A 14376-nucleotide genomic window follows, 5' to 3' on the forward strand; every position below is an offset into this window, starting at 1 on the left:
CTGCCCCCTCCCCCCTCATGGGCGTTCCTGAGACATTCAGTGCGCTCATGCTCAATGCGTTCAGCGATGCGAGGAAGAGAATGTTGTCGTCCTTCCCAAAAGCCGCATATTTCTGCCCACACCTTCCATCCCAACAATGCACGTTTTCAGAAAGTGGACAAATACAACGTTGCGATCACAGAAATGCATGACTGTTCCAAATTCTCAATCATTGTAAAACGTCCACGCTGCACAGCATTGCACACTCTTGGAAAGAACGTTTGGAAGTGGATTGAGGTTTTCAGCCTTGAAATGTCTCAATTACCAAAGCAACTTGTTCATGTGATGCAATTGAAACGTCGTCAAAATAAGCCTTGACACAGCACAACAGAGGATATTCAACTACCGACGCTCGAAACATGACGCGCAGTCTCTAGCTGTGGCACAATTTGGACCGTAGCCGATCATACATTGTCCCGCACATCGCAACAGCACAAATTCAAACAAAATCCAACCTAGTTTGTTTGATAGCTTAGGTGGTTATGGACAAGCTACTACTATCTAGTATTTCGTGCGGGAGAAGTGTCGTGTTGAAATGTGTGCGGCAATCGGTTTGAAGGGTATATTTGTAATTATCATAAAAGTGAGGGGTAGATTTGCTATTATCAAGATATATAGATATTCTTGATATTTCAGCAAATTGCTGGGATATTTATGATATTCAATGGACTTTTTTACAAATCTTCTATTCACAATTTTTCATGATTTTTTTTTTTTTTTAATGATAGATTTTCTAATTAAAATAGTATGTTTTTTACTTTGTATAAAAACTAATACAAGTAAAAAAATAGATAAGTTTTTTTTATTAATATTTATCAATAATATAGATGTTTAAGTAAAATTATATTTGATTAGAGATTTTAGTTTATTTTTAAGGTTTTAGAAGATACTCTTGAACATATTATGGATAAATATCAAATCAATTTTAGTTTTTTATCTTCAAAAGTGATGAATAAATATAACATGTAAATCCAATATTAGAAGAATATCTATGATGTACTATCAACTATTACCAAGACAAATAAAAAAAACTTTTTGCCATTAGAATAATTTTTATGTAATAATTATGGTTATCATCTATGATTTAATACTTTTGACTTTTTAAAAGTTAAAAATCAAGCAACAAAAAATTTGGCACTAAATATGGCTAAGCTTAATACAAAAATGATGATACAACTAAAGAAAACTCAAGAATGGCAAAAAACTAATACATATATTTTTAGAAAAAAATAACATCTATTCAAAGTGATGAGGTATAGTTATTCTATCATAATATTAAGAACAATTGATTTTTTAAAAAGTTAGATTATTAAAGACCTAGCTTGTTTATTATCCAAAAATAAATCAATGTAGTTTCATACCAAATAATATTACAATATTCAATGAAAGTTCATCTTATATTTCATGTATTTTTTTATTGAAACTTTGATAAAAATTAACATATTAAAAAATAAAAATAAAATAAAATAAATACTACCTCCTTGTGTTGAAATAGATAACAATTAAGAATTTGAAGTAAAAGAAGTTTTAGATTCAAGGCAACTTCAAAATAAATTAGAATATCTTATATATTAGCATAGATATTATGTTACTAAATGCATATAGAACTTATTTGAGAATCTTACAAAAGTATTATAACTTGTTGTTTTTTTGTCAACAACATTTAATGAAATCAAGGGCCAACCATTAAAAAAAAGGTGATATAAATCAAACAGAAATAATTTTTAGGAATTAACTTATAGAATTTATTTGCAACATAGAGAACCAACAATTGACAATTTTATTATAAGTATTTTTAATTACAAAATTTTTTAGATAAGTATTTAACATATACAAAATCAAAATCTTAATCAAGATTCTCAAGAAAGACATGCCTTTTTTCAAATAAATAACAAGATACAACATGTTTGATATTATGATCTTATAGGAGACCCCTTGATTTTTAATAATGCTACCAACTATAAATATTACATTTGATGACATGCAAAATGTATTGTTCAAAAGTTATGAAAGCCACAATAATAATCAAATAGCAAGATATTCTTCTTATCTTAGTAGGGAGCAAATATTAATAGTTAGAGGCCTATCAACTATCTTAATGAATGACATATATAGAAAGAAATTGTTATCACTATTAAATAAATCTTTGATTTTATTAACTTTTAAAGAACTTGATCACTTCTTGTGGAATTCATTCTTTAGAAGAGAAAATAATGTGATAGATCTATATATAATTAAAGTAAACAAAAGTGAGGAGAAATAGGTATAAACATGTTGGAAAAATAATGTATTCCTTAAGAAGCTTAAAAGAAGTTTTTTAGATACATAATAGATATTTAGACTCATATATATATGCCACATGGCTATTTAAAAAATAATTTATAAATTATTTATTTTTAGAAATTAGTGTTAGAAGCAATCTATAACTTGATGCTTGGACTACAAGCCTTACAATTTATAAGAAGCTTCTATAAGGTGTTTTTTACAACTAGTATATGTACAAGGAAAACTAAGGCCACCTTTGATCTTGTCAACACTTTTCTCATCCTCAAGTCTTAGTTTTAGACTCTATAGGTCCTTTGTAATTAGAAATAATCATTTTATATTTTTTTTAACATATATATTTCTTATTTGTGTATTTTTTTTCTTTTAGTAATACAGGAATATAGTCTCATTAAGTAGTTTTGTAATTTATATCTTTGATACCTATTGGCATGCAAAATATATTATATAAAAATAGTTGTAAAGGTCTTAAGATTGATCAAACAACTAAGTGGTCTACTTATTTGAATAAGAGATATTATAGATGATTAAAGGGATCTATTAGCTATTCTTGTATAGAATATAAATTTGAGTTTGTTGCTAATATCATTTAACTAATATTCAACTTCATCAACTAATGAAGCAACTTATTTTTTTAAAATAGTGGATAATATAATGGATGCCAATTTTACACAAGTAAACAAAAATTAATAAAAATAGATCTAAATACATAAGATAAATCTCAAAAAAAAAAAAAAAAAAAAAAATTGAAGAAGTTTAATAGATGCATATTCTTATATTCTTAAAAGGATTGAGATCATTACAATAATTCTTCAAAAAAAGCATGTCACAAACAAAACATAACAAAAAAAAAATGAAAATGTGAGTATATGTATGTGTGAACATACATATGTGTATATATGTAGAGATAAAGAATAAAATAATGAAGTATGACAAAATTGCTACCAAACTAATCCACTGAAATGAAATGTAAGAAAATGTAAGAAATGCACCAAAGCTGTACTTGAGCTTCAACCATGCAACAACAGTAAGTTGCCTCAATCAATGTTTTTGCCATCATCATTATCGTCCCAGAAGTGGGACTGAAATCAAACCTATCTACTACTATCAGAGGCTACAATCTCAGCAATGTGGGGAAATGACATACAACAGTCGTTGTAGGAATATTATGAAGGTCATATAATGTTGTCGATTACATTTCCCCACAACTATGAATAGTTACTTTGCTTTTGGTGCTTCCGTCTGTACTGCCCAAGTCGTTTAAAGCATCTAAAACTTCGTTTCCTGAGCATGACAAGACTTGATTAGAGATATTCAAAATCCGAACTACAGAGCATTACGTTTTACACAACCAAGGATCGATGACAGTCAGTAAGGATCGCAAAAGAATACAAATACCTTCAACAACTCTTCCAAATACAACATTTTTTCCGTCTAACTCGGAGCAGTCACCCAACGTGATGAAGAATTGAGTGCCTGACGAAAAAAGCAGCGGATTAGGCAGCATTAGCGTTGGGATAGACAATTGAACTGAAAGAAGCACCTTCTAATGTATACGAGAATGGTCACTGATGTTTAAAAAAGGAATGTACAACATGACTCGTTTCAGGCAGTGGTGGCCACGCTATTCATGCGTAAATCTCCCCCTCAAGACAAATAATTACTAGAAGGAATCGTGATTAGAAATTAAAGCTAATTGAAGTAGAGATGTTTAACAGAATTATAAGAAAGGATGTGCACATTCACTACATTGATTGAGAGGACTAAACTGCCACAGTTTCACGTACTATGGAATGTAAATTTCCTTCATTAACACGACGAATTGACAGGGACTACACGTCCTTCCAAAGCATGAGAATTACAAGCTCGTCACACTTATTCGTTATTTTGAGTAAAATATGAACATTGCATTTCGATGGAGCTGGTCTTCCCCGTTAGCAAACTAAAACACCTTACTAGTGTAAATAACTCCAATAAAGAGTAAAATAATACTAACGCTTATCTGCCTATCAAAGTTCTTACCATTAGTGTGAGGTCCAGTGTTGGCCATGGAGAGCACACCCTTGCTTTTGTGTAAAAGCTTGAAATTCTCATCATCAAACTTCTTCCCATATATTGATTTTCCACAATCGCCTCCCTGAGAATACAATAAAAGAATTAACAAATGAAAATTAAAAATAAAAACACACACGGCAGATCAATAGTTCCTGGTTCAATGTTCGAGAGCTGGTGCACAATGCACGATGTGTTAATACAGCACTCGTGTACCACAAGGACTTACAAATTCGAATAGATCAGACAATTGATTCTACGATACATAACACTTAGCGGCAAGGGGTTCTACTTCAAAATTATGGCATTACGCTGGGGTGCCTACCAGAACGCCTAGACTCTTCAAAAAACTGATGTCTCAAATGTATGCACACTCTACAATCACAGAAAAATTGCGTCGTAACCTCACCTGGGCCATGAAACCTGGCACGATCCGGTGTATGGTGGTTCCAGCATATGAGTTTCCACTTTCACCAGTACACAGCTGCCGGAAGTTTTCCGCAGTCTTGGGAACCTTATCATTGCGCAACTCGACCACAAGACGCCCTATGACATTGCCATTGACTGCTAACTCAAGGTAACATTTAATACCTTTGCTGCCCCCACATCCCATATCTTGCTTCTAAACTGACGTCGAAAGGTCGTGGTACAATCTGCGCAGGAGGACAATTATAAAATCAAACCGACTAGCACAGCGGTGTTCTCCACTTCTGTTCCGTGATCCTTGAAGTATCCAACATTCGATTCAAGCATTATGGAGGTCTTACAAATAATACTAGATGATGCACCATCGAAAGCGAACATCGACTAAATTCTTCCTTATAAGCAGTTCGAGCATCACAACATTTTTTTTCTAGCATCACAACTTCTGTAAACGTGTGCACAGCAGCTTCTGAAGAGGAAAATAAAGTTGCACTCGGAGGACAGAGAATTGACTTCAGACGTAATAGACTACAAGAATATGGATCGGTTCAATCTGAGAGCATGAAAAGTTCAGGTTGACTTCTGTTTGATTTGTCTGTAATTCAAGGCATATTCCTCACTCAGTATTAACAACTGACGACCTCAGCAAATCTCGAAGACGCAAACAACGGAAAAATATCATCTCTTCACCGTTCCTCGCGGCTGGTTCTAAGCTGACAATAAGTTGCTAATACATACTATTTTGATGAACAAGCTTGGCACACTAGATGTTATGTTTACGTGCGGCTAACATGGCTACAGCAGCAGCAGCCGAGAAACTGTAGGCTATGACATTAATTTCATTGAACTGCGAGGGTCATAATAAACTCAATGAATCGGATTAAGTTCTGCAAAACAGTCAAAAATTCGATAATCTTCTAAAAGAGATGTGTCGTCATCTCTTCCTGAGGTTGAGGCCTGCTCTCAACTTGACCGCTCACAACTTATTAACGCACATCTAAATGAGCTCCATAATATTCTAAGCAGTTGGCTATCATTCAACCTAGTACCAATGCACGCTGCTTGAGATTTGAGCAGATTACTGACAGATACTCACCTAGGTGCAACGCAGTTGAGTCTTCATCAGCATTACAAAAGCCTCCCGACGCTGAAAATGCAGAAACCGCCACAGCCGTCTGTCAGAACCATTCAGTGCAATGCAGAAACTAGCCCTGACAGCTTGAATACCAGCGTCGAACTATCGAGGTTGTTGCAACATCGCACAAATTCCTCGGGTGCGCGTCAAAGAGAGGCCCTGAATTCCCTGTAATTATGATGCATACCCTCAAATGATGACTCACATTGGAAACAAAACTACGTACAAACACCTGTTCTCTATCTCACATTCTCCGTATGACACTGAGTTCCGGCAACCGACAGAATCAGCAAAAGCATCAAGTCTAAACGCACCTTGAGATTAGCCACCGTCCGAATTAACGCTCAAAGTGGACGAAGAGCATTGCAGCCTCACACCAAACCGGATCCATGCGCCATGGCCTAGCCACACCAAATCACACACCCCGCCAATCCATGCATAAGCGGCTCCCAAAACTGAGCACACCCTGACGATGCGAAACGCAGGAGGCAGGGGGTGATCACGGGACGCACCCGCGGCGTCGGAGAGCGTAATGACCCCGTGAACTATTGTTGTCTGTAGCAGGAGAGGGAGAATTGATCTCCACCACAATGAGGCAACCCGAAAGAGATCATAACAATGCTATCACTGAGATCACGCGACACCACAAAGAGGAGGCTCCGAAGCGGGGACAGGCAGGCAGGCTGCGAGACGCGGCTCCCCCGAGATCCAGCAGGGGGATGCGGTCTTAAAAAGGCAGGTAAGCCGCGGCCAGGGCACGGAGCGAAGCCTTGCCGGAGGGAACATCGCATGCATTAGGCTGTCACGCCCCGCCTTCCCCCGCCTTCCCTCCGCCTCCACAGGCGCGGTATTGCTGATGCGGTGCAGCCCTCCTCACCTCGCTCTCGGTCGGACCAACGGACGGACCAAGGAACGAACGAACAACCAGGGGACGCGATAAAATGGACGAAAACACAGACGGGCGGACAGACAGGGACGAACGAAGTGATGGACAAAAAAATGGATGTAAATCCCAATCTGTGCATTGATGAATGAACAAGCGCGATGGATGGATAGATGGATATGTGGGTGTGGATGTGTTCGTGTGGATGAATGCATTCTACCGCGTTTCACATTCAGATGTATTCTGTTCCGTTTGATATCTGTTGTTGCAATCGTTGCTAAAACCTAAAGTTGCGGTGTTTTATGTTTTTTGTTTCTACTTTTGTACGTAGAAGACATTGATGCAAAACATCAATTCAATTGTGCTGCGATTTTGTTGGTTGCAACTTAAATGCACCACAAATGCAAATATGTTGTTATATTTGTTTGCTGTTTTTTTTGTTTTGTTGTGTAAAATACAGATTGATACAAAAGTTAATAATTGACCATTAGTATAAAAATTTAATATGAAGAATAATATCTTGCAAGATCATGAGAATTTGTAAAAACGCATAAAAATTTGGATTTGCCTAAAATTGAGAAGCTAAAGTTTTTCATCATAGGATCTTGAATAAAATTATTATATGACGTAATTATAATAATTAAAAATAAAATAGGACTACTTATTTGTATCTCTATATATATATATATATATGTATATTACTATATTTTATATAGTACTATACTATTTTATATAGTATTTTTACTATATATTATTATATTTTTATCTAACAATTTTAATATCTATCATTTTGTGACTTTAGTTTTTTAAAGCCAATATTATAAATTTTACTAATACTGGCTCAAAAGTTTAATAAATTTATAATACTTTTCAGAAGTATCAGCTTTAAAAGTTTAGCAAGTATTTATACTTTTTGTTTGAATCTAGTATTAAAAATATATATTGGATTTATACATTAAATGTTTTTTTAATAGACCGATTTTTTTTATTATTTAAGGATATGTGCAAACAAGCAGTTTGAACAAGCCAATAAGTTATATTTTTTTAAGTAGATAAGATAAAATCGAAAATAAAATTGTGTTCTTTTTTCTTCTAGTATAATTATTGAATAGAAATCCAGAATTTGGTTTGGTTATGATTCTAGATAGAAATAATGATATTATATTGAGATATAATCTGTAGTTAAACTCTTCAAAAATATTTAATTCAACTTATAATAATGTTTTTATAGCTTTTACCATGTAATTGTTAATTCAGGTCAGAAGAAAACACATTTTTACTTGTTTAAATAATAAAGTGACTTTTGGTGATTATTTTATATTTTTGGTATAAATAATATATCAAAAAATAATTTTATACATCTTCCTAAAAATATGATCATTGTTATGATGATTGTTATTATTGTCTTTAAGTTGTATGCTTTAGTTTAAGTTACTTATATTGAAACATTTGCATATTTGAGAAAAAGTTTACACATTATTTTAGATAAATTATGTAGTTTAATTAAGAGCTGTAAAACTAATGTTTTAATTTTTGAAGTCATGAGCTAACAGTAAAATAAGAGGTCAGCTTTTGGTATGTAATAACAAATAGTACAAAATTAAAAATTATAGTTAAAAAACTCCCAACAACACAGATATTCTTCTAATCTAACTTGATCTTATATAATTTGGTCTGGTTAAATGTGCTAGAAACAATGGATATATTTGTACTGGCATAGAAAAACAATATTAGACAAATATACGAAAACCATATGTATAGCACACATTCATCTTATGCATTTATTACACAGCAAGCCTCAGATTAGGTAGTAAAAAATTAATTATTCTTAAAGAAAATTAAACACAATAACAACATGATTTGATATAATTTGTAGACACATGTTACAAAATTGAAACCAAAGTGAAATTTACATATGAATGCAATAAATGCTTGACAGATGTCTGGAAAGGATAATCTCATCCAACACTTGAAATTTAAACTTATAACATATAATAAATTTTTTTAAAAAATAATTCACATATTGGATGGATGGTTTACATAACAGTGGATGAAACCGATGAATGTATTTCATCCGACTGGCCAATGTTAATGGAGGGGAATAATAAAAAGCACTAACGTGAACCCAAGAGTGGAACGACTGGTCCACAGTGCAGGAGACGACGCCGGGCCGGGCCGGGTGGGGCCAACCCCCTGGTGCGTTGCGAACCACGGGCCTCTTTCCGTGTAAGTTAGGTTTAGGGTTTGAAGGACAAGTTGATCCGGGTCCTCTTGTTCGGTGCCCGTGGTGCTCAACATTTTCTGTGTTCTGGCTCGCTCGCCTCGGAGCTTTGCCGTCCACCATCACATCCTCACGCGCCGTCTCTTCCTTCCTTCCCTCCTACTTCCCCTGCCCCAGGTAAGCATCCTTTGTATTCTCAGGCTGCTTCCGCCAGTCAAAGTTGGATGGTGTTGAGTTTTTGGTCGAGAGACACACGGTGGATTACCTTTCTTGTGAGTTGTCGAGGGTTCGCGTCTGGTTCGTCCTGGTAGGATTCTACTGTGAGGGGGAGGACGTTTGAGGAGTAGTTTAAAGGTTGTGAGAAGACAACAGTCGTTTAGGCGGAGGGATGTGAACCGGTGCTGTGTGGCCGACGTTCCACGTCCGTCTCTGGAGGGTTTGTGCATATTTGAGTGTTTGGTCAATTTATGTCAGGATTTTTGTTGTTGCTTTCTCTAATTGTGATATCGATTATCTCTTCAGGGTCTTGAGGAAGAGGATAGCGTTCACTGAGGACGTGGTGGGGCTCACCTTGGTTTCAGTTTGACTGGAGTTGGAGAGTAGCCTTGAAACTTTTGCTAATTGTTTCAGTGCTCTACGACAATGGTTGGCGCTGCTGTTGCGGCGGCTCCTCGATTCGCTCCTGAAGATCCAACACTGCCTGCCCCATGGAGAGCTTTGGTAGATGGAAACACGGGGTACATCTATTACTGGAACCCGGAGACGAATATCACGCAGTACGACAAGCCGTTGCCCCTAGCTGCATCTGGGCCTCCTCTTCCGTCTGGACCTCCCCCTTCATCGGTAATATCTGGACCGAAGTTGGCCGCAATTCCCAACGGGTCTGAGCAACTCAATGGTGGTTCAGGGAATGGTCAAATGGCCGGCTTGAACGGCTACCATTCCTCTTCAGTCGGTGCCATGCCAAATCAGCCTAAACTTGCCGCTATTCCTATTCCGCGGGGTTCTCAGGTCTGAAGATTTTTCTGGATTTCTCTACTGCTGCTTGCATTTCATATTTAACACTAATCTAGTCCAATTGGTAGAGCGACTTCAATTGAAGTTCACTTTGCGTGGCCCTTCTACGGTAGCAGTAACACCCTTTGTTGTTTCCCGCGAAGAATCTCTGAGTCGAACGGTTCTGGTTGAGATACCAACAGGGATATCGGTTATTTTTCTCCTGGAGTTCTGTATAGTAGTTCCAAATTTTGCAGGAAAATATTGAGTGTAGCATATTCTCATATCTAATGAAAGAGGTAATTCGTGCAGGCCTCGATTAATTCAAATTTATCTCTTCCAGCCGGTGGCACTGTGACTGGATCTGCTGGTCCTGTAGGTATGGGTTTGTCTGGAGGGCAAAAACATGGTGCAGGTGTTTATGACAATACTGATCGTGATGGTTACTACAAGCGCCCAAGAGTGGAAGCTTACACAAATGCTTTGACTTCTGATATTGACTCCTACAGGAAACTACACGAAGTGACCGCACTGGTAAGTCTATACTTACAGTCCATTCCCACCTCTTCCTTCGGGTGACTTTCCTATACACGTGACGTGTCAAGACATGATGATCTATATATTACACTAGTTTGTGGAAGATATTTCTGAAGCAACTGCTTTTTACCGTTGCAGGGAGACAATGTCCCTGCACCTTTTATGTCATTTGAAGCTGTCGGATTTCCACCAGATATGCTCAGAGAGGTATTAACATTATTCTTGATAACCCTGAATTTTGTGTCATCACCTTAGACTTCGAAAACCGCTCCAATGAGTTGGATTCTGTCTTTCTCATGAAATCCGTGTGGTTTGGTCTATCCGTAGTACTTCCTCCTCATTCATTCGAATAGCTTTGGTGATCCTAAACAGCCACTTTGTGTCGCTTTGAAGGAGCGTTTATAATTTAGACGGTTATATTTTCTGTGTTTACTGTGGTGGGTCAAACTTACGGTGGCAATTATACTGGGGGCTGCTGCAGGTGCGATATTCGCTCTGCCTGGAGCTTATGTCGTACACTGCCCGCGAACAGCAGACTGTAGCACACATCCTCATGTTGAGGCCTGCGTGCATCTGAACTGAACTGCACTGAAGCCACCGTCTCGGATGGCTGTTGTCAGCTGTTGTTTCATCGCAGCCTGCCTGGTGTCCTTGCCACTCGACCTAAGATGATCGAGGGGTCCCCTGCAGTTGGCCTGGTGTTAATACTAGCAGGCAAACATGCAGCTTCCTCCACTTCATGGGATAGAGAGCTATCTGCATGTTGATTTTTTCTGCTACTGTGGGATTGTTTGGGAGTGTGTGAGGATACGCTGTTGGGTGGTCCCGAGGTTTAACTTGTCTTTCTGTTCGTAGTGTCTGTAATGGTTCGATCATTTCTAGTATTTTGCTGATGACTATGATGGTTTTCTTCTGTCCCTTCTGTCCTTATGATTTCTCTTGTGTACAGCTTCAAATTGCTGGATTCAAATCTCCCACCCCAATTCAAGCTCAATCTTGGCCCATAGCAATGCAAAATCGGGATATAGTGGCGATTGCGAAGACGGGTTCCGGGAAGACTTTGGGTTATTTGATTCCTGCTTTTCTTCATCTTGAACGTCATCGCAACAATTCAAGACTAGGACCTACTGTGCTCGTGCTAGCTCCTACTCGTGAATTAGCTACTCAGATACAGGATGAATGCGTTAAGTTCGGAAGGTCCTCAAGGATCACAAGCACGGTATGTATCGGGTCGTGATTGTCATGCTGTGATGTTAAGTTACTGCCGATTCTAGGAGCGCACGTACTCTGTATATACTATTAACTCGGGCTCATGTATTGTGTGTTTCCAGATTGCAGAATTTTGAATTTTTCTACATCATAGCTACTTCAGTCTTTCACCACGAAGCTTAAGTGTTGCCGTGTTGATTTTTTTCTGATGCGTGCAGTGTGTTTATGGAGGTGCCCCCAAGGTTCCTCAGTTGCGAGACATTGAGCGAGGAGCCGACATAGTCATAGCAACTCCTGGGCGGTTAAACGACTTTTTGGAAGTAAAAAGAGTTAGTCTCAGACAGGTGTCATATCTGGTACTTGACGAAGCAGATCGTATGCTTGATATGGGGTTTGAGCCTCAAATACGCAAAATTGTGAATGAGATACCGTCACGAAGGCAGACTCTCATGTACACTGCGACTTGGCCCAAAGAAGTCAGAAAGATAGCTGGAGACCTTCTCATCAATCCTGTTCAGGTTAATATTGGTAACACCGATGAGCTTGCTGCCAACAAATCCATCACTCAGGTTCGAATTTGAGTTTCTGCACTCAGACTCTTTGTTGTGTTCGGTGTGAGATATATCGATTCAGTTTCAAACTTACTTTCTGGTCCACCTCTGTCTATTCTTTTCCTTGACTAAAGCTCTTTGTCTGATTTTTTGTTTGCAGAATGTGGAGGTAGTTGTGCCCTACGAGAAACAGAGGCGACTAGAGCAGATTCTACGATCACAAGAGCCTGGTTCCAAGATTATCATATTTTGTTCCACCAAGCGCATGTGTGATACGCTCTCTCGAAACTTGGGTCGTGACTTCGGCGCAGCGGCTATTCACGGGGATAAGTCTCAGAGTGAAAGAGACTTCGTCCTGTCTCAATTTAGAACCGGAAGAACACCCATCCTTGTTGCAACTGACGTCGCTGCCAGAGGTCTTGACATCAAAGATATCAGGTATTATTTTCGCTTATCATTTTAAACAGTTACTTGTTCTGTCTCTGCCGTTGGTCCTTATTCTTTCGTGACATCTGATTTCTGTGTGTCAATACTACCAGAGTTGTCGTAAATTATGATTTTCCAACGGGAGTCGAAGACTATGTTCATCGAATTGGGCGTACAGGCCGAGCTGGTGCCACTGGTCTTGCATACACGTTCTTCTCTGAACAGGATGGGAAATACGCCAAGGAGCTCATCAAAGTTCTTGAAGGAGCTAACCAGAAAGTGCCTCCAGAGTTGAAGGACATCGCCAGTAGAGGTGGAGGGATGTTCAAAGGTCGAATGGGGAATCGTTGGGGTGGTGATTCCGGTGGCAGAGGCGGAAGAGATGGTGGACGAAGCAGCTATAGAGGAGGCCGTGGGGATTTTGGTGGGAGAGGCAGTTCTTATGGAGGTGGGCGTGACGGTGGTGGCCGGGATGGGGGTCGCTTTGACAGTCGGGATCGTTATGGTGATCGGCTGGGAGATCGCAGTCATGACCGGTACGGGCCACCCGATGGGGGTAGGTATGGAGACAAGGACAGAAGCAGAAACCGAAGCCGCAGTTATAGCAGGAGTCCCAGCCGGTCGAGGGCATACAGTCGCAGCAGGAGCCGCAGCTACGACCGGTACAGTGATGACAGGGGTAGAGAGCGTAGTAGATCCCCACCCAGTCGGAGGTCATACTCTCCTAGCGGAGGACGGGGCGGAAGACGTTGAAAATAACTCCAATTCGTATGAATTGTCGAGATGTTGTGGAGAGAATTTCCTGAAGACTGTATTCTGAAGACTGTTCCTGTGACTTAGGGATGAAACATTTCTTATTCAAGATATTCCCTTGCCCACCTCAAATGATGAGAGAAATCTACGTAGTTTGCGTAAACCATGCTGCTCTTTTATTGCGGTCGCAGGATTCGGATTTTACAGTTAGTGATTTCTTACTTCCCCTCATTTGTTAGAAGCTACGGTTAGATCTGAGGGCTGCTTTCAACTTCCGTTTTCAAGGCTTAAAGTTCTGTTGATATGACAGCAGTCTGTCAACACCATCCCGTAGTCTACAACCTCCTGCAAGCCATTCACTTCTGGACCTCACGCCTAAATGCTAGGTATGACTCTGGAATGCTGAGATATCGCTGCTTTGCTAAGGACAAAAATATCAATCAGGTCCCTAGAGTTTCTCATCTATATCCAACTCGACAGATAAATCTGTCTTGAAAGCTGCCAGTGGAATTCATTTCTGGTCTTAGAACTCAGACGCCTGGAGGACGAAGTTTACGTCTAGCTGGGTGTATCAATTTTGGACTGCATGAAAGCTTGCAGAGATGTATTTCTGACATTCATATAGATTTGAAATGCAGTAGCTCTTATTCACTGCCTCAATCTAGATTTCTACCTCTTTCTGACTAGTTCGTGGATATATGATTCTAATGTCACATGCTTCATCGTAACCACTGACTATTGAATTTCAACATAGTCGAACTGATGCACTGTCATTAAATTTTCTGATTTTCATTAAGACACGTAAAAAATTGTAAGGCAAAAAGTAATGCAAGGTAAATTGTTAACCATGAACCTAAGGGTCCTCCTC

The 14376-nt window shown here is 38.5% G+C and overlaps 2 protein-coding genes across 5 annotated transcripts; one reads left to right on the top strand and one right to left on the bottom strand.

Moving 5' to 3' along the window:
* Nucleotides 1-3176: 3176 nt before the first annotated feature.
* LOC112288275 (peptidyl-prolyl cis-trans isomerase A1) lies at nt 3177-6622 on the bottom strand. 4 transcript variants are annotated; one of them, XM_024532309.3, is made up of 7 exons: nt 6445-6622; nt 6247-6333; nt 5894-5944; nt 4784-5027; nt 4345-4459; nt 3721-3798; nt 3177-3606 (listed from the first exon to the last, which is right to left on the bottom strand). In XM_024532309.3, exons 4-7 carry the CDS (start codon nt 4985-4987, stop codon nt 3515-3517), a joined length of 489 nt encoding a protein of 162 aa, XP_024388077.1. In that variant the 5' UTR covers nt 4988-5027; nt 5894-5944; nt 6247-6333; nt 6445-6622; the 3' UTR covers nt 3177-3514. The 4 variants fall into 4 exon arrangements, with proteins under 4 accessions (XP_024388077.1, XP_024388076.1, XP_024388075.1 ...); XM_024532308.3 differs by having other exon boundaries at nt 5894-6100; XM_024532307.3 differs by having other exon boundaries at nt 6247-6622.
* Nucleotides 6623-9073: 2451 nt separating this feature from the next.
* Nucleotides 9074-14168, top strand: LOC112288648 (DEAD-box ATP-dependent RNA helicase 14). Its single transcript, XM_024533070.3, has 8 exons — nt 9074-9213; nt 9559-10047; nt 10345-10566; nt 10708-10776; nt 11519-11788; nt 11997-12347; nt 12490-12767; nt 12869-14168. Exons 2-8 carry the CDS (start codon nt 9679-9681, stop codon nt 13506-13508), a joined length of 2199 nt encoding a protein of 732 aa, XP_024388838.1. The 5' UTR covers nt 9074-9213; nt 9559-9678; the 3' UTR covers nt 13509-14168.
* Nucleotides 14169-14376: the final 208 nt, after the last annotated feature.

Source organism: Physcomitrium patens, chromosome 11 (assembly GCF_059467195.1).
Source record: "Physcomitrium patens ecotype Gransden chromosome 11, ASM5946719v1, whole genome shotgun sequence".
NCBI classification, from domain to species: domain Eukaryota; kingdom Viridiplantae; phylum Streptophyta; class Bryopsida; order Funariales; family Funariaceae; genus Physcomitrium; species Physcomitrium patens.

Coding starts and splice junctions, on each gene's coding strand:
- LOC112288275 (XM_024532309.3), bottom strand. CDS start 4,987: ATGGGATGTGGGGGCAGCAAAGGTATTAAATGTTACCTTGAGTTAGCA. Junction 4,460..4,783: donor TGCCAGGTTTCATGGCCCAG/GTGAGGTTACGA, acceptor TTGTATTCTCAG/GGAGGCGATTGTGGAAAATC. Junction 3,607..3,720: donor ATTTGGAAGAGTTGTTGAAG/GTATTTGTATTC, acceptor TGTCATGCTCAG/GAAACGAAGTTTTAGATGCT.
- LOC112288648 (XM_024533070.3), top strand. CDS start 9,679: ATGGTTGGCGCTGCTGTTGCGGCGGCTCCTCGATTCGCTCCTGAAGAT. Junction 10,567..10,707: donor TACACGAAGTGACCGCACTG/GTAAGTCTATAC, acceptor TTACCGTTGCAG/GGAGACAATGTCCCTGCACC. Junction 11,789..11,996: donor CCTCAAGGATCACAAGCACG/GTATGTATCGGG, acceptor TGATGCGTGCAG/TGTGTTTATGGAGGTGCCCC.